Source organism: Eupeodes corollae, chromosome 1 (assembly GCF_945859685.1).
Source record: "Eupeodes corollae chromosome 1, idEupCoro1.1, whole genome shotgun sequence".
NCBI lineage: Eukaryota > Metazoa > Arthropoda > Insecta > Diptera > Syrphidae > Eupeodes > Eupeodes corollae.
In genome coordinates, this window is record NC_079147.1 from 166,070,325 (window position 1) to 166,092,362 (window position 22,038).

The 22,038-nt window shown below is 33.7% G+C and overlaps 1 protein-coding gene across 2 annotated transcripts; it reads right to left on the reverse strand.

Annotated features, from left to right (window-relative positions):
- Nucleotides 1-12,560: 12,560 nt before the first annotated feature.
- LOC129939540 (uncharacterized) lies at nt 12,561-18,970 on the reverse strand. Of its 2 annotated transcripts, none has more exons than XM_056047582.1 (4): nt 18,736-18,970; nt 13,395-13,794; nt 12,797-13,102; nt 12,561-12,740 (listed from the first exon to the last, which is right to left on the reverse strand). In XM_056047582.1, exons 1-3 carry the CDS (start codon nt 18,827-18,829, stop codon nt 12,883-12,885), a joined length of 714 nt encoding a protein of 237 aa, XP_055903557.1. In that variant the 5' UTR covers nt 18,830-18,970; the 3' UTR covers nt 12,561-12,740; nt 12,797-12,882. The 2 variants fall into 2 exon arrangements, with proteins under 2 accessions (XP_055903557.1, XP_055903556.1); XM_056047581.1 differs by having other exon boundaries at nt 12,821-13,102; nt 18,736-18,969.
- Between the last annotated feature and the right edge of the window lie 3,068 nt (nt 18,971-22,038).

Consider the following 22,038-nt stretch of genomic DNA (forward strand, 5'->3'; position numbering starts at 1 on the left):
AAGCCAAAAAACGATCCACCACCGGAAAGAACTCAAACGACCTAGGTATTGCTCTTGCTGGTGTTGTTATTGCTGATGTTGTTGTTGCTGATGATGTTGTTGCTGCTGATGTTGTTGCTGCTGATATTGTTGCTAGTGATGTTGAAATTTTAGATGACTTTGTTGTTGTCTCTGATGATGTGAATGCTGATGATGAAGATATAAATAATTTTGATGCTGTGGATAATGATATAACTATCGACGAAGTTAAAGTTGATGTTATAGATGATCTCCTGGCTGATGTTATTATTGCCAATGAATTACGGTCAAGAGTAGTTTCTGTTGCTGACGATGCTGCCGTGGATGTCGCCGTAGATGTTGCTGCTGAAGCTAAGAATTACTTAGTTTTGGTGATTTTAATATTTATTATCAAAATGTTGGTGGAGTAAAAACTAAATTAAATAATTTATTTTTATATTTTGCTACTTGTAATTATCATATAATAGTTTTGATTGAAACCTGGCTTAATGATAGCCATCATACAACAGAACTTTTTAATTGTAATCAATATGCTGTATATAGGAAAGATCGTTGTTCAACGAAAACTGGTCTTAATAGAGGCGGTGGAATTATTATCGCCATTCAAACTAATTTTATTTCGAACCAAATTGAATTGTACTCAAGCATTAACAACACTTGTTTCGATATTGATCAATTAATTGTTATAGTACATCTTAGAAAAAATGTATATTTATATATAACCGCTAGCTACATTCTACCCGGAAGCCCATTAGATTTATATAATATTCACATTGAAAATTGTCGTAATTTGTTTAATTCCTTAAATCCATCTGATCACATAATTTGTTTGGGCGATTATAATATCAGTGATGTAAATTGGAAATTTGATGCTGAAGATAAATGTTTAATTCCTTTTAACGTTAAAACTGAAATTGAGAGTTCTGTAATAGATTTTTACAGCCAGTTTAATTTATTGCAAAAAAATAATGTTCCTAATTTATTGAATCGCATATTAGATTTAGTATTTGTTGATAATGAGCTAGAAGTGAGCGTTGACAAAGCTCTTTCACCGGTGGGTGGTTCAAAATTCTCAGCATCATATTAGCCTAGTCATAGATTGTAAGCTCTTAGCCTATTTTCAAACCACTAATGATATTGACTATTTTTTTGATTATAAGCATGGTAATTTCGATGCAATGAATTTATTTTTAAATGCATTACCGTGGGAGTCCATAATAGAAAGCCAAAATCTGACCCAAGCGTTCGTATCTTTTAAAACTTATTTAAAACAAGAATCTGAAAGTTTTATTCCGAAAAAAATAAGTAGAAAGAATTCCAACCCACCATGGTATAATGACAGACTTTCTAAGCTCAAAAATAAAGCATATAAACGATACAAAAAAGACAAAAATAATTTGGTTTTCAGACAGAACTATATTGTAATCGAAAACTCTTTTGATGTGTTAAATAAATTTTTGTATGGTAAATATGTTTCAACAGCTGAATCCAAAGGAAGGACAGCAAAAGCTTTTGGAATTTTATTAACTCCAAAAGAAAATTTAGTGGTTTACCAAATTGTATGGAGTTTTCGGGTTCTATATCTAGTGATTTGCAAACAATCTGCAATCTTTTTGCAAATTTTTTTGATTCTGTTTACGTAGTTACGTCTTCTAACGAGGTTCCTGAATTTACTCCATCTAATATAGTTGATATAGGAATTATTCAGTTAGAAAAATCAGATTTACTTGAAGCGTTAAATGGGATTGATGAAAACAAAGGACTTGGTCCAGATTGTATATCTCCCAAGATAATCAAAAAATGTGCAACGTCCTTCACGTTACCCTTGTTGCTTATTTTTAATAAGTCTTTGAAGACAGGCGAATTTTTAAATGAGTGGAAAACATCGTACATATCTCCGATTTTTAAGTCTGGAGCAAAGCAAAAAATATGTAATTACCGACCAATATGTAAGTTATCTATTATTCCTAAATTTTTTGAAAAAATTGTATGTGATAAGCCTACTTTTCTTACTAAACAAATGGTATCTGATTCTCAGCATGGATTTGTTTCCGGCAGATCTACAGCTACAAATCTAACTATTTTGTGTGATTTAGTTGTTAGTGGATTTAAAAGTGGTTTCCAGACCGACATCATCTTTACTGACTTTGCCAAAGCATTTGATAGAGTTAACCATGAAATATTATTATACAAATTGTTCAAACTTGGTATCCACTCCATACTTTTAGAATGGATACGTTCGTAACTTACAGATCGAACCCAATTCGTTAAGATACACATATATGTTTCTAAGTGCATAAAAGTAACCTCGGGCGTCCCTCAAGGAAGTCACATTGGTCCTTTGTTCTTTAATTTGTTTATGAATGATATTCCTGACATTTTCCAGTTTTCCAGGTATTTATTATATGCTGACGACGTAAAAATATTCAGAACTATCATTCTATAAATGATTGTTATTTATTGCAAGAAGATTTATGTGAACTTGCATCATGGTGCAATAAAAATCTTCTTTTCTTAAATGTAGCCAAATGTCGAAGCTTTATATGCTCAAGGAAAGTCGCACCAATAGTATTTGATTACACTTTAAATAATATAACATTAGATAAAGTAACTGAAAAGAAGGATTTAGGAGTCATATTTGATAGGAAGTTCACATTTAGTAGTCACATTGACTATATAGTTAATAAAGCTTATAAAATGTTGGGTTTTCTAAAAAGGAACACTAGAGAATTCTCCAATTCATATGCTCTTAAATCTCTTTATATGGCTTTTGTGAGATCTACCCTGGAATACTGTTGTGTGGTTTGGAATCCGTACTATGCAAATCATTCATTGAGAATTGAAAGAATTCAGAGAAGTTTCACAAGATATTGTTTTTTAAGCTAAATTTTAACATTATTATGCCCGCATATAATGTGAGATGTTTGCTTTTTGGTATGCAAACGCTTGAGGTCAGAAGAAAGTATTTTTCTATTATGATGATAAAGGATATAGTAAGTAGTCATATCATGTGTCCTTACTTGCTAGAGCAAATACAATTTTATTTTCCCAGTAGAGGCCTTCGTATAGGTTGTCATTTAAGGGAGACTTTTTCTAGAAGTAATTATGGTAGAAATGTACCGATTATGCGTTGCATCAGAGAAACTAATGCTGTAATTGAAAAGATAGATATTTGTATGCACAGTTCACGAGAAACTTTTAAAAAACATGTAATGTTAATTTTGTTATTTCATTAATTATTGTGATATATACATATGTCAAATTTATGTTTTCTGTACCTTTTTAAATATTTATTATATCTCTAAGTTACTATTTTTTCGTTATTTTTATTTATATTTATGTAATCTAAAAGAGAATGTTAATCTCAGATTGATTGATGAAATAAACTAAACTAAACTATTTTTAGTACAGGTTAAGATTTGTTCCACATAAATTTGTTTATTTTATTTACTTATTTCAATTCGTTAAACACTAGCGGAAATAATAATTCGTGTCACATAAATAGGTACAAGCTTTGTTCGTTTTTAATTTTAAGATATTTTTCAAACCCTTAGGTTTTTTGGTAAAAACCCAAATGTGAATTGGATCTAGATGAGCTTTGTATTAAGTTTATATTGCAAAAAAAATAGATTTAGTTGATAAAGTAGTAGTTCGACAGTTGCTCGGTTTATGTAGATGGCAGACCATATTCGACAAAAAAAAAATAAAAAAAAAACAATCAAATGCTGTACGCAAGAGCTAACACCTTGATTTTGCAACAAATCACATCAGATGGAATCGGAGCTTGGCAAAACCTTTGTCTTTTCCGATGAAAACAAATCAAATCAAAAACATCAAGTACCTGAAAATTAAGCTGTGATATAAATGTCTTTCTCGTCTATTTTAATAATTTATTTTTTTGCTTGTTTTATTTTATATTGTATTTGTTATTTATTTTAAATTTGTGTCAGTGCTGTCGGGAGGATGCAATACGGAGTTTTTAACAGTTATGATGTGATTTAATACAAGTATTGAAAAAAGAACATAAATCCCCTGAATAAGTAAGGAATTCTTACGAAACGTTGGGTAAAAGAATGGAATAAAGTTTTTTATTTATTCGCATTCCAAAAACAAAAAGACCAAAAGAGCCTAATAAAACATAATAAACAAGTATTAAAAAAGAATTGGTCAAACACATAGAACAATAGAAAACAAATTTAATTTGTACGAACCTGATGGATATAGCTGATTTAAGAAAGAAGGAAATCTATCTTGAAAAACGGCACATCAAAGGAGGCAGTCTGATGGTATGAGGAGCAATCACCTATTACGGGACTGTGGAGCTGGGTTTTTTAAAGCTCTAAAATGACGGCAATCACTTACAAATCGGTTCTGGAACGAGTTTTTCCGCAGTTTTCTGTATTATTTGGTGGACAAGGATGGACTTTCCAGCAATATAAAGCACGAACAACAAAAGCCTGGATGCAGGGGCAAAATGTGAACCTATTACCATGCCCCCCATATTCTGCTGACCTGAACATTATGAAAAACGTGTGGGAATGGCTTTCAAGAAAAGTCTACGAAGAAAGACGGTAATACCAAAATACATTAAACGGTCCTGGGCCCAAATTTCGCTCAATTATCTGACAGCACTCTATAAATCCATACAGCACAGGTTACTAGAAGTAATTAAAAAATGCGAGTGCTGCACACATTACTAAAAATTATTTTATTCCATTCAATTAAACCAGGGGTGGAAGGTGATAGTTGACTATCATTTTTTTGATAGTCGAATTGACTACCGTTTTCAATCCGTCTGTGTAAGATGATTCAACTCAATTCAATTCGATTGAACAATTTAAGATGCAAATTGTCAAAATTCGTTGTTGCCTTGGTGAAATTTGAAATTGATTCTTATAAAATATCTAAATAAAAGTATCAAATTGACTGATTTTGAATAAAATTTTTACTTCTCCTGCTTTTTTCAAAATGTAGTAAGCTTCGTTCGGTCACAGGAATGTTTTTTTTTTAAACAAAGTGAAGCGTCTGGTAGCCCTATTCAGAATAAACATATTTGTTTGAAAATGACTATCACATTTGTTTGTGTCAGCTTTTTAGGTATCAATTTGACTATCACCTTACGTAGATCAAATTCGATAATTTTGATTGTCATTTATCAACAATCACCTCAGCCGATTCCACCCCAGTATTTACTTAAAACATACGATTTTTTTTTTATTTGCTTTACTTTAAAGGGTGCTACAGGTAGATTTAGATCTTCTTCCTATCATGTGACGCAGGTTAACAGGTATTTTTTATGAAGTTTTTTCGGAAAAATGCCATTAAGGGCCGTATTATCACTCGCGAGTCGCCTAAAAAAATAAGCGAATGTGACTTTTTCGCATTACTGTTTTCGATTCGCCAAGTTGACGTTCGCCTTAAACTTCAAAAATTTGGCGTATCGTAATGTCGTTCTATTACAATTGGCGAATGCTCGCCTTTATCTGTCATAATCGGTCGAACTGTAATTCTTAGTGACTTTGAAAAAATTGCAGTTTTTTTTTAATTCGAAGTATGTAGTTGTCTAGATTTTTTGTTGAAAATCGACCAAGGTAAAAACAAATAAATTAACTACAACTTTAATTGGTATAGCATTAAAAGAACCAACAACGCCTAGTTCTCAAAGTTGGCGGAACTAATGGAGGCAAACCCCGAAATTGCCAAAGGTTTCCGGACGTTTGGATCATCCAAAAACAAAAACCAAGCTCAATATTGGGGTTCGTTTAGCCTTTACGCATTGGGACCTTCTTTATGAGAGGGTAAAGAGTGACTATCTTGACCGCTCTCCATTTATCCACCACCTTTCCAACAAATACTTTAACGCACTATGATTCCACACAAACGAGTCATGCGTAGAACCAGGATATCTAGAATCAATAAATTTTATTACTCCATTATTGTCACAAGCCTTAAAAAGAAAAAGGTTTACCTAAACATCAAGATTCATTTTTGAAGTACTTTGCCAACATCATATTTAAACTGTAAAAACCTTTTCTGTTTAAATATTGGTGTTGTAACTGAGCAGGAGCTATGATACCAATGTGAGTTCCGTCTACTGATCCACCTATCCCTGGTAAGCCTGCTCTTTGAACAAAATAGTTTCTCGCTTCTTGCTTTTCATTAGTGGAAATATCTGCATTGATCTAAACTGGGCAGATTCTTGCTCCAAGGAAATTAAAAACTTCGCTTAAAACTACCGAAACTGTAGGTGGGGAGAAACCTAGCTCAAAGTAACGCAAGTTTTAAAATTGGTATAATTGCAGAAGTTTGAGTCGTTTGAAATCCTAAACTTATCTGACTTAAATAACTCGTTCTAAAGCAAAACCTCAAAACAAGGTAGGTAGGTAGAAATGGCGATCTCAAGGCAACCTAGCCTGAGGTCCAATTAGCGCTGTAGTGCGCCGTTTTGATACCAAAAACCCGTTTGACCTTTGATTGAAAGGGATGGATTGATAGAGAAGCTTCATAGCGATTATGTTAGAGCCATTTTGTCGCATTGAGAAAAAAGATTAGGTCTCTAATCTTTGTCTCAGATAACTCATCAAGTTCGTGAAAGAATGCTTTTCCAAAGTATTTCATTCTAGGGTTTGCCAAAGCAGGACATTTGCAGAGGAAATCGATTATGGTACCACTTTCTCTTTGGTCACTATAACTACGGCAAAAGGTGTTGTAAGAGATACCCAACTTCTCTGCATGAACTCCTATAGGCCAATGTCCGGTACAAACCGCAACAATCCTGGCTATGTCTTGCCTTGGCCTGCATAGAAGATCGTTTGTATGGGTTTTATTATAGGTGGGCCATATCTTCCTAGATATAATGCAGTTGGGTAAATTGCTCCACCTTCGGTTTGATTCAGTTTGGTGGATAGAAAAGATTTTACCCTTCATAGCACTAAGAGGAATGTTAACTATTTCCGCAAGTGAGCTATGAAGGGCCGATCCATGCCTGGCTAGCTCGTCAGCCCGTTCAAGGAACCCAGATCAGGGTGACACCGAGGTTAATATTCAGGCTCGCAAGCTCATCGCGACATTGCTGAACCAATTTAGATGAGGATATGGCCGAGTTAATGGCTTTGACAGCTGCCTGACTATCTGTAAAGATAGCCGCATTTCGGTTTTGGTTTGGGTTTTGTTTAAGTATCTTACATGCCTCCCTTATTGCCAGCAGTTCAGCCTGAAAAACGCTAGCAAAGTCAGGAAGCCTAAAGGATTTGGCTACATTTAGGGACTCAAAAAAGATCCCAGAACCAACTCCGCACTCCATCTTTGAACCGTCAGTAAAGATGGTTGTGTCAAAACCTATCGACACGATGTCATCCTCCCAATCTTCTCTGGATGGGAAAACAACCTTAAAACCCTCAAAGTAGGAGTGCAGTAGTCAGTGTCTACCAAGATAATATCTGAGGGAATCAATTTGGTTGTGTTGCTGTGACCGTAAGGTTTTGACAACCAGCTGTTTGATTCCTTCAGTCTAATAGCACTGCAGGAAACTATGTATTTAATAAAAAGGTCGATTGGTAGAAGATTCAAAATAACCTCAAAACAAACTAGGACTTGGTTAATATACCAATTGTTAGTTTTCGAATCGGAACCTATTGATTTCTTCCCATCCGTACAAAGCGAGTTCTCGATTAAGATAAACCAACATGTAACTTTACTACGTTTGCTAAATTTTTGTTAAAATTTTATAAGTGCGGTGAATTTCACACAGCAAAGAAAATAGAAAGTGGGTTTAAAAAGCCAACAAATAGAACTGTCTAAATTGTAAGGAAATTGTTTGGTAGCTAGGGCCGGATTTAGAGCTCCAGAGACCTCGGTGCAATAAAAAAGCGGAGGCCCCTCGCCCAAAATTATTTTCAAAATAACCCATTTTTTTCACTCGAGCTTTTCACTAAATAATTTATTGTGAAACCAAGTAGACTCCTATAGTATTGAAAAAATACACATATACATATGTATGTATGTATATATATAAATATATAAAGGAAAAAGAATTATATGAAATTAAATTTTAGGGTTAACGAACGGAACCTTTTGAGCTTTTTTCTCCGAAAAATCGTTGATGATTTCGTTGAAATCCAGAGTAAGCTTCGATAGACGGTTTTGTACCATCGTCTTTTTTTATAATTTTCATTTGTGAAAATGAGCAATTTGTTACCATCGAAACCAAAAACATTCTCAATGCAATTTCTAGGTTTGGAAATGTAGCTCTGAAATTTTAAAATTAAACCAATTCATTACCAAGACTAGGTTCTAAGTCTTCCGGATACACTTTCACCAATGCCTCTGCTGCAGCGTGCATACTGTCAGTATCCATCTTCTCGATGTGATTCAGGAATCCAAATCTCGAACGTACAGCTTCATAGGCATGCAAACTTTCAGCAAGAGAAATGGATAGCTGGCCAATCACTGTGATGAAGGCGGATACTTTGTATTTTTCCTTAGGTGATAGATTTGCGTAGTGTGCTTTGCCGTAATCGAGCGGATTCAACCTCACATTTCTCGTTCTGGTGCGGGTGCGTGATTATACATATTCATTAGAATGGGATATTTTTTTGACTGCTTCCTCGTATTTATCAAAATCATTTCGTTTGGATGCACGTATTGTCGATTCAAGTATCATTTTCGGGTTTTGCAACATCTTCTTTGTAGAGTTAAATCGCTCCAAGATATCGTTCCAAAATGTTGCAAACAAAGCGGTTTGTGGAGGCCCCGGGGCTTTCGCCCCGGTTGCCCTCTCTCAATCAGGCCCTGTTGATAGCTGATTAATAAGATAATATAAATTTGCATTACTCTCAATTCCATTATGTCATCTTTACCTGCCCATCATAGTTATGACAAGTATTTTTTCTAACATAAAGAATTTTTCGTTGTGTTTTTAACATCATACATAACTCTATAAGCAATTACACTCATTGACAAGTAACTCTTTTTTCAGTCCCACAAAAAAAACAACATTATAATTATATATTAAATTCAAATCTCGACTTTAAATTTTTCTATCACGTTACTACATTAAATTTTTAAAATATGCCCCTCCAAAAATGCGCTTACAAAACCAAATCCGGGATTTTTAAGCCTAAGTTAAAATTCAAAATATTTCTTAACAATATATTGTACGATGATTTTAAAAAACACCAATATTTCTGTTTTTGATGTTCAAATTGTAGAAATGTGCATTTAAGAAGACACAAGCGTCCATAGGTTTTTTCTCAAAACCCACCTCCATCTATCAACTCCTACTCTCACCTCCCCGCGGTGAACATCGGGCGCCTCTCAACTGGAGATTGGGTTCTAACCCCAGTGGAAAGTTGTTGAGGGCAGCAAACGAAAGAGGGGGGAGAGGTGTTTCCACTAAGGCACCTCTCCTTATGAAGACGGAAGCGGACGAATTGTCGAGATGGAATCAACGGTGGCATCTACAGTTTCAGTAAGGTTGAAATACTTAGTGAACATCTAATAGGGATTCTTCGACATATTCAGAGCCCAGGCCTTTAAGGAGCGGTTAAGGCGGCTACCCGTCCTTGGAGTTATACTTATAGGATCTGGCCCTCCAGGTTGGGGGTTGAGCCGTCGGGGTGACTTCCTGACCACGTCAAAAATACCTTAGTTGCGAAGCACCAACAAGCATCGGATACGGACGGATTCACTGTTGACAACCCACACAAACGAAATAAGGACAACGAACTTCGGATCTGTACGTGGAATGTAACGTCCCTGAACAGACCACGTGCAGCCGAACAATTAGCGGAAGCCCTTAACTGCTGCAAGACAGAGATTACCGCCATCCAAGAAGTGCGATGGGATGGACCGGGCAAACGCAAACTAAAAGACTGCGATGTTTACTACGGCGACTGCTACCGCGAATAACGATAGCGTCTATTTGGGTGTATATTTGTTGTTGGAACTAGACTCAGGCAAAAAGTCTCGAGTTTCTACAGTGTGAGCGAGCTAAATTCGTAAACACAAGCCTAATATGCGTGCATGCCCCAACAGAGGAGAAAGATGAAGACACCAAAGACATATTCTTCGAGCTCTTGGACAAGACATATGAGCAGTGCCCTGGCTGTGACATTAAAATTGTCTTAGGAGATTTTAATGCCAAGCTAGGAAGAGAAGACATCTTTGGTGACATAATCGGGAGATACAGCCTGAACGACACTACCTCCGACAACGGATTCAGGGTGGTCGATTTCGCTGCGGGGCGAGACGTTCTGGTAGCTAGTACGCAGTTCACACATCTTAATATCCACCAGGGGACATGGAAATCTCCTGATCAATCAACTGTCAACCAGATTGACCACATTGCGATCGACGCACGACACTTCTCCAGTATCCAGGATATCCGAACATTCCGAGAGGCCAACATTGACACGGACCACTACCTCGTTGTAGCCAAGGTATGGCTACGGATATCCCGATCCAAGCCAAAACAAGGAAGTACTGTGAGAAGATTCGACGTTATTCGGCTACAATCGCAAGAGACTGCCATGTCCTTTTCCGATCGAGTCTCTAATAACGTCTTAAGGAGTCCTATGCTTCCTGCATTAAGCATTGAAAACAAGAGGCATACAAAACGGCCCTGCACAAAAGGACTAGAGCTCTACGAGCAGAAGAGCAGAGAGGAACACCGGCTTCTTAGATGGAAAAAAAGGAGCATGAAAAGCGCGCGATCGAGGAGATAGAGGGATGTCGCAACGAGAATGATGTTCGTAAATGTTACCAAAAGGTTAAAAAAAACCTCCCAAGTGTACAACCCACGAACCGAAGCGGCATCCCTGTCAAACTTATCCGTTTGCGCAGAATGACGATGGAGAATGCACGCTACTCTATCAAGGTCGGAAAAGATCTTACCGATGCATTTAATGTCAAAAAAGGTTTTAGATGAGGTGATGCACTATCATGCGACTTCTTTAAAATCGTTCTGGAAAGAATTGTGCAAAACTCAACCGTCAAAACTAGAGGCACAATCTTCCAAAAATCCATCCAATTACTCGGATACGCAGATGATATTGACATAATTGGAAGATCAAAGCGTGATGTCAGTGGAGCGTTTGTGAGCATTGCGACGGAAGCGTAGAAGATGGGTTTAGTTGGCAATGAGGGCAAGACCAAGTATATGCTGTCATCAAAAAAGGACACTGAACAACGACATCTTGGACAAAACGTCACCATGGACAGCTATGTTTTGAGGTAGGTAAGGACTTTGTCTACCTAGGCACCGCTTTAAACACAGACAACGAAACCAGCGCTGAAATCAAACAAAGAAATTGAGAAGTAAAGTCCTCTCTCGAGCATCTAAAATCACCATCTATAAGACGCACATCATCCCGGTTCTCATTTATGGCGCTGAGGCCTGGACCCTGTCAAAGAAAGATGAGAGCGTCTTAGGATGCTTCGAGAGAAAAATTCTTCGGGTGATTTGTGGTCCCGTAGGCATAGATGGAAAATGGAGGAGGAGATATAACGACGTACTGTACGGTCTGTACAGCGACACTGACCTAGTTAGCAGAATTAAAGTCCAACGGCTTAGATGGCTGGGTCATGTAGAGCGAATGGACATCAACGCTCCAGCCCGGAAGGTCTTCGAATCCAATCCCGAGCGACGGCGCAGTAGAGGAAGACCGCGAGGTGGCGTACTCAGGTGGGAGAGGACCTCAACCAACTTGGCGTGCGAAACTGGAGACAGCTAGCTTGGGACCGAGCTGGCTGGAGACGCATGTTGGTTGAGGCCCAGGTTCGCCCCGGACTGTAGCGCCGCCTTAAGTAAGTAAGTATCCAATTTAAAGCATTTTAGTACCTTACTTAGTTTCTGGAAATACTAATTAGTAATTAATATTTGTTTGAATTTATATGAAGTTTCGAGAAAAACTCGAATTTTATACTTTCAAAGTTTTGGAAAGTACGTTTTAGTGCTGATTTTGAATCCAAATTGTAATTTTAACTATTTGCTCAAGTAAGCTTTTCAACATTGTACTCATAGAGGAAATATTTTATAATATATATATATAATATATTTCCTCTATGATTGTACCATCGGCATGATGGTTAGTGCGTTGGTCTGTCATGCGAGAGGTCTTGGTTCCCTGCCTATGCCACCTTAAGTTTTTCCACGGGTACTGCCTCTTGCGAGGAATTGACAAATTCTCCAAGAGTAATTCTTGTCATGAAAAGTGCTTTCTCAAATTTGCAGTTGACTGCAAATGAACTCCCTTATTTGATTTGAATCTGCCCAATGACACTTTTCTCAATTGTTTGACACACAAATAATAATAAACTATTAATACTTATAAAAGCTGGCCTTGCCATATACTACAGCTTAGGACTGTTGTGACGAAAATGGCCGTTAACATTTCTAATAAATTATTGTATTAAATAAATGCCCTGCAACGACTTATTTTAAATAGTTGGAAATTTCAACAAGTTTTGATAAAATCCAAACTCCTTACAAGATTAAATATGTTTTATGTAGATTGTAGAATAAGCCGAAATAAAAATCAATGTTTTCCAGTTTTTGTAAACATTTTATTCATCCAAATCAATAATTTAATTTTCATCAAGTTCCAAAACATATTAAAAAACATATCACAGTAGGTACATAAAGGTACACTTGTTGTTTTGTAATCGAAATTGCAAATGAAATTGCTGATGATAATTAGCTCGTATTATTTGTTCCATTGATGCTATTTAAATTAAAAAGAAAAAAATACATATTAATTATTATTATTTAATTACATACAATTTGTATCACAAGTCTATCAACCTTTGTCACTTGGTGTTGGGAATTTTAAGAAAATATTCATGCTTTGAAATGTGTGTTGGATTTTACAATTCATCTTTAAGTACTGAGCCTATAATCTCATCACCAATTGCCACCTCTTCCACACTACCCTGGACTTTCTTGTTACCAATTATGTTAACCGATTCCGACGGTTTGTATGTAACTGTGTCTGTAGCATTGTGTACTGTGTCCTTATCATCTAAGGAATTTGAAGTGTATGATGGGTCGGGACTTGTGAGTGTAATGCGGGAACCTGATACCGTTCTGTGTTACCAATTATAATTTTAAAGTAAGAAAGTGTTAAAGGTAAAGTTGGACTAAAAATTGTTCTTTGGTAGCTTATATCAAAATTATTAAATAAAATGGTAAAAAATATGTTAAGGCAATGTCACCTGCAGTACCTTGCTTATACACCACTCAAATGCACAATTATTCTCGTTGCCGAGAAGGTGATCGCAATTTCTGTGGATTTCTGTATGGCAAGTTTTAAAATTAAATATTAAACAGTTTCCATTAAGTATAATTATAATTCGCGTATAAAATCCGCATTACTAACCTTTCTCTTGTTTCGAAATTGCCTTCAACATTAACATTTCTTGGCTGACGGAAATCACATTCCAACGAAAAGGCTGAATCTCCAGGTGTAATCAGTTCAGGATCATTTTGAATTACCACAATATTCGTATAGACATCGCCTTCTTGTTGGGTCTGACATTGATCGAAGTTAAATTTCATTTCTAGCGAACGGATATTGCTAGTCTTTTCAGATTTAACAAAACATGGCGCCGATTGCTTGTAGAAGCTTCCTCTAGTATACATTACTCCAGTGAAGTCTTGTTCAGTCTCGAGCATTATCTGCATTGATTCGGCACCACATTTAAGATTTACCTTTTGAATGCCTTGGGAGGACCCATCAATTTTAAAAGTGTCCGTCAGATCTTGTTCATAAACTTGCTCTATACGTTCAAAATAAGTAATGAAAAAGAAAAATACATTATAATAATATTTAAAATTGAAGACTTTCAAATCTAGCGTTCCAATGAGGATAATAAACTAGGCTTTTAAAAAATAACGAAAAGTTTAAGAATGTTAGGACTATTTAATAGGGGCCGTTCGGATTCGGCCTAAAATTGTAGGTCCCTTCCATTCCTGACAACAGTATTCGCACACAGGAATGGTTGAGAGTTGTAAGTCACTAGGCCCTGGTTCACAACGGACTGTTGCGCCACCCCATTTGATTTGATTTTTTGATAGTTGGGATGGGAATTAATTTTGTCAAGATAATAATATATTATTCAAAAGTGGAACATTTGATTTCAATAATTTCGCTGCGACTTCTCTGAAACATTATTAAAACAACCTGCATATATTCTCATTAAATTATATTTACATTTTCTATAACTATGCTTTATTCAAAGTTGGTGGGGTGCGGGGGTAAACGGGTTTTGTAGGCGAGTTATTCTTAGGGTTCTGAGTACATTACGCGGATTGTACTCGACGACAAAATGTTAATTGAAACGTGTATCGTTTTTCAACACAAAATATGCACAAGTGACCATCGATTTATTAAACCATAGAATTTGAGGGACTTATAAGGCGAAGTTCTATTTCAGGGTGAGATCTTAATCACAGTTCTAAATTGACTTAACTTTAAAACTTATTGAAGAATTGCGTAAGACTTCTAATTTTTTGAAAAATGGAGTTTTAGAGATTAGAACTTTGTCACGAAGTTTACTGTGTGTGTATTATTTTTATTAAATTTTAGTAGCATTAAGAATGAATCATTTTAGACAAAAAATATGCAAATAAATTGAATTTAAAATAAAATGATGGCTTATTGTTTGGAGCAAGGGCGGATCCAGACTTTTCCTCAGGGGGTGGGGGGTGGTTCACACACTTAGATAAGTTTTTACTCTCCGCTTAAAAATGTTCTTTAATGTTTTGTAAAGGAGGCTTACAAAATTTAAATACTATAATGTGTACGAGTATATTAACCTAACCTTTACACATTTCAATTGCTAAAATGATATCTTTAGTTATCAAATTATTTAAGAACAATGTTGTCCAGCAAAGTATGATCTATCTATTTAATTTGTATGACTCCCAACATATGAAAGCATTCCCAGATTCCAAAAGTTTTCTAAATATGACATATTTAAGAGCTAAAACACAATAGTTTATAGGGTTTTTGCTACATTTCACGCAGAAATGTAAGAAATTGTTTTGAAACGTAGCTTTTTTCCAAAAATAAAATATATGTTTTTGGTATCCATTTCTATTTATGCTAAGAACGAATTTCGGGCTTTTTTGACAAAGTTTTTTCGAACTCAATTTTCGGGAGTCTATTATTACTATCGCTATCAGTCTGCTTACTCGTATTTTGATCTTAAAGGAGTCAACAAAACTTAAACATTTTAGAGAGAAAAATGTTTGGTTCTTGAATTTAAGTAAATATTTGCTTTTGAGGTCATAATTTCTCTAAAAAATTAAATTAAAACAAATTAAGGTAAACAAATGAGTTGGGAAGAAACGTTTGTGTTGCACTCATCAAAAAGAGCTTGCACAGAAAGAGAAGATTATTGAAATCGCTCCATTAGTTCTTGAGAAAACTTAAAAACAAAATAAAGGTTTTTGAGGAGTACCCTTTTGGAGCAATACCAAAACTTTACTTGTAGAAAGAAGCCAAATTAAGAACACAAACTTTAGAGAAAGTTTTAGAAAAATCAAATCATGTCATGTCAAATCAAAAAATTTGTATGGGGACTGCTGTTATTTTTCGTATTAATAAAACGTTAAAAAGACAGACCGACATGCGGAATCGGGGTAACCACTTTTTTCGACTTCTCTACTGCCGTTATGTCGTGTTTTATTAAAAGCTCTATTTTGAAATTGTTTCCTAATACAAAACATACCATATAGTTCCTATGTGTCGCAAGTGTGTCAAAAAAATTAATAATAAAATTCAAGGCTAGTTTAAGGAATTTAAGGGCAACTTAATATAAAATTGATGATCTCTTAATCAAGGTTTCTTCTTAAGAACCTGAATATTTGCTCATTTTCTTAGAAATAATTTTCATGAAAATAATTTAAAGCATTACAAAAGTTTTTTCAAATGTAAATATTTAGTTCCACTAATAATCAAATATGTAATACATCTTTCAGAAAAACAAATAATTGATCATTCGTTGGCCTAAGAGTGTCTGGGGAAAAAATCTAAAAAAAGGAACTCTTATCAAAATAATTTGTTCAAAATTAAAAACTTGTAAACGTTCCATTAAAACATGTCCCAAAAATGTTTGTTTATAGACGTACAAATAATGATACATTGTGGGCAATATTTACAATTTTGAAAATATTGATTTAAAGAAGGAGAAGGATAAAATCAATAGATTGACATAATAAAGACAAATTCAAAGAACAAGGCACAACATTTTTTAAAAAATATGCAAAAATTTGCAAGTTTCAAAAAAGGTAAATTTGTAAGGAAAATGTTTTGTTAAATTTTTGTTCGACATGATCTAATAGAACTTTTTTAACTTCCCATAGGAAGTTATTGTAATGGGTCCGATTTGTCAAATTGAAAATTTTGACATTTCTCGACGTTTCAAGGTCCCTAGAGTCGAAATCAAAGATTTTTAGAAAGATGTCTGTGCGTGCGTGTGTACGTACGTTTGTACGTCCGTACGTTCGTGGCGTTTTTTCGTCCTCCATAGCTCAAGAACCAGAAGAGATATCGACTTCAAATAAATTTTGTTACACAGATAATAAGGCAGAAACATGCAGAAAGGGCTCTCAAGAAAATTGCGTGAGTAGTTTTTTTACCATAGCAGTTTGAAAAAAAAAGTGAAAGTTTGGTTAACCCTAAATATTTTACGAACCAAAAACGCTAGAGACTTCAATTAAATTTTATATAATATATTGAAACGTGATATCAAAGAAGTATATTTTTAAAAAAAATCCATTTAACGGTTTTTTTATAAATCAAAAAAACTGAAAAAAAAATGTTTCACCTCCAAAAATTTACGACTAAAATATGATTTCATCTCCAAAACAATTTTGTGCAACGAAAAATAATGTTTTTGACATCTCATAAAATTTTGGGAAAAATCGAATTGACAGTTTTTTTTACAAAAAAATAAAAACCTAAAAAAAATGAATAAAAGTTGGTAAAAATTGATTTTCGACTCAAATATTTTTTTAAAACTTTGAGATATTGGCTTTAATTTACTTTTATCTTTCAAAAAGTATTGTTGTCAACATTCAGTAACATTTTGAAAAAAATGGAATTGACAGTTTTTTTTACAAAAAATTGAAAACCGAAAAAAATTAACTGAAGTTGGTAAAAAATTATTTTCGACTCAAATATCTTTTCAAAAATTTAAGATAATAGCTTCTTACTAATTTTTACTTATAAGAATTTAAAATGTTGGCTTTAAACTTATCTTATTTTACAGATAATATTGTTTTCGATATTCAGTAATTTTTATATAAAAATCCAACAGAACGTTTTTTCATAAAAAAATAAAATCTACAAAAAATAGTACGCAAATTTGGTGAAAATTGCTACGAGTAGACAAACTTTTAAGCAAGACAAATCGACAGACGGGATGGGAAGTTATCAGTGTGGGTCGCATCCAAGCCTCGTTTTTGTTTTTTTTAATTCAAAGCACGGATTTTGAAACGAATTGCATTAAATGTTTTGTATTGAATGAAATAAGAAAAGTGTGATTGTATAAACTTTTCTAAAAGATGTATAAACTCGTACAAGCTATTATTTGTCGAATTGAATTTTTATAATTTTTTATTTACATTAATGAAGTAGCCCATTAATTACTCTTTTTCCAAGTTTTGAAAAAACTATTTCTGTCCCAAAATATTAAAAATTAATTGAAAATACTATTTACAGTTTTTTTTTCAAATTAATGAAATGAACCGTCATATAAAAGTATGTACAAACGATTGCATGCTTTCTAAAAAATGTCAAACAAGATTGCCAACAAAGTTTGTTGTCCCTTATTTTAAGGACACGTACAAACTAAATAAAATAGTTTACAAATGTGTGCAAACAAACTGTGATTTTATAATTTTCAGATTCGTAAGTTGGTGGGTCAACTACATGCTAACGAAAAATTTGTATCATTTATTTTTATTAAAATTCTTAAAAAAGTTAAGAGCAGTTATACAAATATTTGTTTTCAATATTGATATTGATAGATTGACATATCAATAATGTTATTTGAACAATGTACTTTGACAATAGTTGACAATTGTTTACAAAATAGAATAGACCACTAAATTGAGTGAGTCGAGTCTTCTTAGTCCATGTTTAGAACACTAAATTAATTTTGTTAAAGGTTGTTCTTAAACGTCAAGGGAGGAATCTCATTTTTCTTTATACAAATGCTACAATGTAAATGTATGTGAATTAAACACAACAGTGGAAGAGGAAAAAATTCAAAGTAATATTTAATTTATGCTGGCAAATAAAGAACTCAAAGACTACTTTTTTCGACAAAAGTTTGATAAATCTCGAGTTATTTTCTTACATCTCACGTATTTTTAGATAAATAAGAATAGGTGCGTTGTTCAAACCCAAATTCTAATGGGCCTGGCTATAAGCACACAAACATATTTCGGAACTTGACTCTGATCCAGAAAAACCAAGGAGATCTTTTAAGGAATATTATTCAATACTAATTTTTGGCACAGCATTTATATTTGTAAACAATTTTTTGTGTTCACATTTTCTCAAAAGGTTAACAACACGTAAACAATTCTTCACAAATGAATCACTCATAATCCCAACAGAACAAGATTATAACTTTAACACCGGTAAATATTCAGAGATACGCAGATATTATACAAGAAATATCTTCTCAAGCCTCTAGCGATCTTACCTTGTTTAATTTTGTTTTCAGCATTTTCACAAAGTGCAGATGCCACGAGGGTTAAAATGCAATAACTTAGAAGAAAATAATTGTTTTTAATCATTTTAAACTAATAAATATTGTATTTATATTGTTTTGAAATAAAATTACAAAAAACTTTAATTCAAAAGCAACCAAATCGATAGATGTCCGCGTAAGACTGTTTGAATAAGTCGAATGCTTTGAGCCTATAAAAAGAAAAAAATCAACCAATTCCCTCTCTAAGCAATTTATTGTTAGAGCTCACAAAAGTATATAGAGGCAATACAAAGTGGGATAAAAGATGATCAACGAACACGAGTGGAAAACGAAAGAACAAATAAATGTTCACCACACCATAGCATAAAGGTAAGTAGGAAGAATCAAAGCCCCCAAAGAAACAGTAAACGAAGAAGAAGAAATTATTGCAAGTCTAGTCTTTTATGGAGTTTCTGCTTAGCCAGAGTTAAACAGGGTTCAGCTTTGATGTTCGATTTCACGTTCGATTACAATATCAGTTACTAAATTGCGAGTAAAGATACTTTGACATCTTTCTTCATAGGTCGTTTTCAAAAAAAATAAAAACAAGTTGAAATGAGAGTATACAATTGTTAACTTGGTATTTTCTTCCGGCTTAGTCTGCGTCTGTTTATTGTTGTTATTTTAAGATTGGTAATACATTTATTGGTAAAAAGTTATAGGGTTACCATATACTGACATCTGACATGAAGAAAAGTTGTCTTTTTCTTTTAAATTGATATTTGAATGTCTATGAGACAGTTGCAACCAAATATAAAAAAAGAGGCTGAGTGCAACCCACACTGATAACTTCACATCCCGTCTGTCGATTTGTCTTGCTTCAAAGTTTGTAGGTTTTTGTGTTTGGTACAAAAAGTTATCAGTTTTTAAAAAAAAAAAAAATTATAATTATTATAAATTATAATACAAATTTAAATTACCAACAATACTTTTCATATCAAGAAACAGTTTAGTGTGAAAATCTAGTTTTGTTAAATAGATTTTTAGTCGAAAACAAATTTGTACCAATTTTAGTAACATTTATTAAATTTTTTTAAATTGGATGAATGAAATTAATTTGAGAGATATCAAGAACCGAAAATCTATTTTTACCAAAATTTGCGTATTTTCTATTTCTTGTAGAATTTTTTTATATAAAAACCGAGCGTTGGACTTTTATAAAAACTACTGAATGTCAAAAGCAATATTTTCTATGAAATAAAAAAAGTTTGAAGACAATATTTTTAATTTTTGAAAAGCTAATTGTTTCCAAGATTTAGTATTGTTATTTTTTAGGATTTTATTTTTGTTTAAAAAAACTGCCAATTTGATTTTTCTAAACAGTTTACTAAATGTTGGCAGCAATAGTTTTTAAAAGATAAAAGTAGTCTAAAGCCAATGTCTCAAAGTTTTGAAAAGATATTTGAGTCAAAAATTCATTTTTACCAACTTTTATTAATTTATTGTTTAGGTTTTTACTTTTTTTTTAAAAAAACTGTCAATTCTATTTTCTCACCACCAAATTTTTTCCGAATGTTGTAAACAATATTTCTTTGAAGTAAAAATTAGCTGGAAGCCATTATCTTAAATTTTTGAAAAGAGATTTGTGTCCAAAATCATTTTTTTTAAATTTTCTTTTAAGTTTTTATTTTTTGTAGAAAACTGTCCATTTAATTTTTTCTCAAAATTTAACCATTGTTAAAAACAATATTTCTCATAAGATTTAATAAGTTCGAAGCCATAAGCTCAAGTTTTTGAAAAGATATTTGAGTCGAAATTAAATTTTTACCAACTTTGAGTAATGGTTTTTTAAGTTTTTATATTTTTATAAAAAGAACTTTCAATTTTCTCAAAATTTTGTCCGATGACAAAAACATCATTCTTCGTTGCATAAAATTGTTTTGGAGATGAAATCATATTTTAGTCGAAAAAATGTCCAAGTTATTCAGGGTTAACCAAAATGTTCACCTTTTTTTAAGCTATAAATGAATAAATTGGGTGGCGCAAAAGTCCATTGAGAACTAGGGCCTAGTGACTTAAAATTCTTAACCATTTAGGGCTGTTGTCAGGGATGGAAGGGACCTACAGTTTTAAGCCAAATCCGAACGGCTTATTTGAGAAAGCACTTTTCATGACAAGAATTACTCTTGGAGAATTTTTTCAATTCCTCGCAAGAGGCAGTACCCATGAAAAGACTAGATGGCATAGGCAGGGATCAAACCCAAGACCTCTCGCATGACAGTTTAACGCGCTAACCATCAAGCCACGGGTACTACTTTTTAAACTGCTATGGTAAAAAAAAAACACAAACGCAATTTTCTTAAGAGCCCTTTCTGCATCTTTCTGCTTTATTATCTGTATAACAATATTCATTTGAAGTCATATCTCTTCTGGTTCTTGAGCTATGGACGACGAAAAAACGTTGCGAACGTCCGGACGACATCTTTCTAAAATTTTTTTATTTCGACTCTAGGGACCTTGAAATTTGACAAATCGGATCCATTACAATAACTTCCTATGAGAAGTTACAAATTAAACAGATAAAGTGCAAAATATAATTGCGCAACACTATATCTTCGTCGGTTTTTACGCTTGTTTTTAATGACTCTCCTCTTGTAAGCTAGATTGATAAAGCCAATCTTTTAATTCGATGCTTTCAATGGGTGACATAACTCCTCTTATATGTACGTGAAAGCGTAAACGATTCTATGGGACGAATCTTCTTTCATACTGTGAAAGTATTTTTCATGACATGGCAGGGACCTCAAGACCTCTGGTTTGACAGTCCTACCCACTAACCATTAATCCACGAGTAGAACTGAAACAGAAGAAATCCATGAGTCTTAAATAGAACTCATATGATGTAATTTTTAGCTCATATTATTTATATATAGCCACCTTCATTTAACTTGAATTTGAACCCTATGTTGAAGCGAAAAAAGTTTTGTCAAGTAAAAATATAAAGACTGATAAAATAAATACCACTCTACCTCAACCGAATTCCAATAGATTCATTCTTTACTTGAGAAGCAGGCCGGCGAGAAGGAATCACTCCCAAACATGTGTGTAGAGCTATGAATACCCCAGGGCCGGTGTACCCCGATCTTATGGTTTTTAGTCATGAATAAAATCCTCATAAAGTTAAAAAGTTGTGAAGTGAAGACTTTAGCTTGCTGATGATTTGGTTTCACTGGTGTCGTGAAAGTTCATAACCATGATTAGCAAAATCACTCAGATGGCTCTGAAGAAAGTAAGCAGCTTGGCCACGATCAGTGG

Coding starts and splice junctions, on each gene's coding strand:
- LOC129939540 (XM_056047582.1), bottom strand. CDS start 18,829: ATGATTAAAAACAATTATTTTCTTCTAAGTTATTGCATTTTAACCCTC. Junction 13,795..18,735: donor TGAAAACAAAATTAAACAAG/GTAAGATCGCTA, acceptor TTGAACGTATAG/AGCAAGTTTATGAACAAGAT. Junction 13,103..13,394: donor AATTTCGAAACAAGAGAAAG/GTTAGTAATGCG, acceptor TTGGTAACACAG/AACGGTATCAGGTTCCCGCA.